We start from the raw sequence: 2,834 nt of genomic DNA, 5'->3' as shown, positions 1-2,834 counted from the left end.
AAAAAAAAAAAAAAAAAAAAAAAAACACAAAAAAAAAAACCTCAAATATTCACTTAGCATTGGAATTTTCAAAATACAGTCTTGGACTCCCCTTCTTCTTTTTTTTATTGGGGGGGGTGAAAAAATAAGCTCCAACCTTTATTGCTAGAGAAAGTTCTACCCTTTTATTGAGTAAGAAAAAGTCCTGTCCTTGTCAATGAAAAAAAAACTTTCTGTTAAGAAAAACCCTTATAATTCTTTTAGAGAAGAAAAGATATGTCCAATGGCAGCCATCAGCTCACAACATTTACATATAAGTAAAATCTACTTTCTAGAACATTCTAATCATAAGAATATCTGCAGTAGTTTTTACTGAAATCCTAAAACTAGAAATTCAATCTCAGCATACCCCAGGAACAAGGAAGGATCCTACCTGTCTACAGAGCGGCCTGGCCCGACTCCAAGTTCTGGACGTGCACTGGGCAAGAGGTAAGACAATCTGTCCATCACTGAGGACGCCACAGGTAAGGCAGCAATATTTTGATTTATTTTCTTAAGTTCATTTACAATGGCACTGGCAATAGACTTCAATACGTGATGAGGAAGATGAAATGTAACTGTGGCCCACTGAAAGAGACAAGGATATAGTAAGCAAAGCAATACTTGTCCAGCTTTAACCCAGATCTTCCCCTTACCTGACCTAGTGAAGAACCATGTATGTATCCCTAATGTCAACTACACTATCAGTTGCCATAAAGTAAAACATTAAGTATTGCATTAAAACTGTCAAGATACAGAAAACCAAGCAGAGTCTCCATCAGTGGAAGGATAGATACTATACAGTATTGTGAGTGAGTACAGAGGTGCATGCAGAAAATAGTATACTGCAAAGCCTTTTACGAGATAGTAACTCCATCATTCTAGGACAACATGAATAAAGGTGAAGGACATTACGCAACTTAATTACAATAGACTGCAAACAGAAAGAGAAATATAAATGATGTCATGAACATATGAAAGTTATACCATGTAACTCATCGCACCAAAGAGTAAAGTGACACTCACTAGAGCTGATGTGAGAGAATAGGAAGGCTGGACAAAGGGTACAGAGCAGAGGAAGAACAGATGTGATGATCTAGCTGGTGATCACCAATCTGGCAACCTATTATTTCCATAATGCTAGTTACAACATACTGGCCATAGATAACAACTTATTGTATACTAAACGTAAGAAAAGTACAGAGTTCAAATATTTTCACCAGAAAGAAACAAACCTGTAAGGTGGTAAAGATACAATGTTTCATTTTCTTTAATCTCTCCACAGTGTATTGATATATCAAAATATCACATTGCATCTCATAAATATAAACACTTATTTCATTTTAAAAACTGTTTGGTTTGGTTTGTCTTGTCAGGGCTTATTTGTTTGCTGTTACTGTTTGATTTTGTTATTGTTCTTGTTCTTTTTTGAGACAGGATCTCTACATAAGTCCCATCCTAGAATTCACTATATAGACCAGGCTGACCTAGAACTCACAGGTCCACCTATCTCTGCCTTCCAAGTGCTGGGATTAAAGGTGCGTGCCGCCACACCCAGAAAGCTGAATTTTTATTTAATGTTTTAAAAAAAGTTTACAGGAGCTCAATGGCCAGGCACTTGCCCAGCATAAACAAGGCCCTAAGTTCAATTCCCAGAGCCACAAAAAGAAAGACTGAAACCCTAACTACTCTGCAAAAGACAACTTAGGACAGGCTAGCAGATAACAGCATTTAAGTAAGATAGGCCACACCTGTTATCCCCACACTTATAAACCTGAGGCAGGCAGGAGAACCGTCCAGTTCCAGGCTAGCCTAGGCTACAGAATGAGACTCTCAAATCCTCTTTCCCAAGAAAGAAAACACAGTATGATGTAGCCCAGCAGTCTAAAAGCTACAGCACCCAAATGGTGAATGTTAAACACAAGGTGGGCAGGCACGCAGTCCTCCATTAGTAAGAGGAATTTGGACAACTACCATTACTGCTCTAAGCGATGATTTAATCCATCTTAGCACATTTATGTCTGTGTTATCTTCTCATCATAACCCAGAAATAGAAATTATAAGCATGAGCTTTGTATTCACAAACATTAAGTCCTAGCCCAACTCCATCATAAACAACATCCAATAAATGTTAATATTATTGAGGCTGGAGTATGGATAAAATCCATGTACCCACATCAGGTGTCTCAATGGCCTGTAGCCCTAGACCCAACATTTCCAGTCTTTGAGAGCACCGGCACTCACACATATACACACACACACACACACACACACACACACACATATTTACAATAGTGAATAGTGCTGGGAGAGATAGGGCACACGCTTAATCCCATCACTTGAAAGGCAGAGACAGGTGGGTCACTGGGAGCCCTTAGGCAGCGTGGTCTACACAGTGAGTTCCAGGACACTCAGAGTTCTATCATGAAACCCTGTCTCAAACAAACAAACAAACAAAAAATCCCAAACCATTATTTATTATATACTAATATCAATGACATAATAAATATTAATATTTTAATATATAATATTAAAAACAAGTGGAAAACAAAGGTGGGCAGGGTAGGGAGTAGACTAGAAAGGTTCCAACTGTATTTTTCCCAGAGAAATAAACCTATACATTAATACCATCTTCATTCTCTGTCCCCAGATCACATATTAAAACTGTCTCCATTCAGTCCAGTACACACTAGCACACTAGTATAATACTACTAAGCCATAATCCCAGCACTTGGGAGGCAGAGGCAGGCGGATTTCTGAGTTTGAGGCCAGCCTGGTCTACAAAGTGAGTTCCAGGACAGCCTGGGCTACACAGA

At 38.7% G+C, this 2,834-nt stretch overlaps 1 protein-coding gene across 2 annotated transcripts in view; it reads right to left on the bottom strand.

Annotated features, from left to right (window-relative positions):
* Birc6 (baculoviral IAP repeat containing 6) overlaps window positions 1-2,834 on the bottom strand; it is a 174,407-nt gene that overhangs the window by 145,912 nt on the left and 25,661 nt on the right. For both annotated transcript variants that reach the window (XM_021186109.2, XM_021186110.2), the window contains exon 4: window positions 413-606. In XM_021186109.2, coding sequence (XP_021041768.1) covers window positions 413-606 — 194 coding nt within the window. The remainder of the gene's footprint in view (window positions 1-412; window positions 607-2,834) is intronic.

This window comes from Mus caroli, chromosome 17, assembly GCF_900094665.2.
Source record: "Mus caroli chromosome 17, CAROLI_EIJ_v1.1, whole genome shotgun sequence".
Classification (NCBI taxonomy): Eukaryota; Metazoa; Chordata; class Mammalia; order Rodentia; family Muridae; genus Mus; species Mus caroli.
The sequence above is the reverse complement of the archived record's forward strand: the minus strand, read 5'-3'. Positions and strand labels throughout refer to the sequence as shown.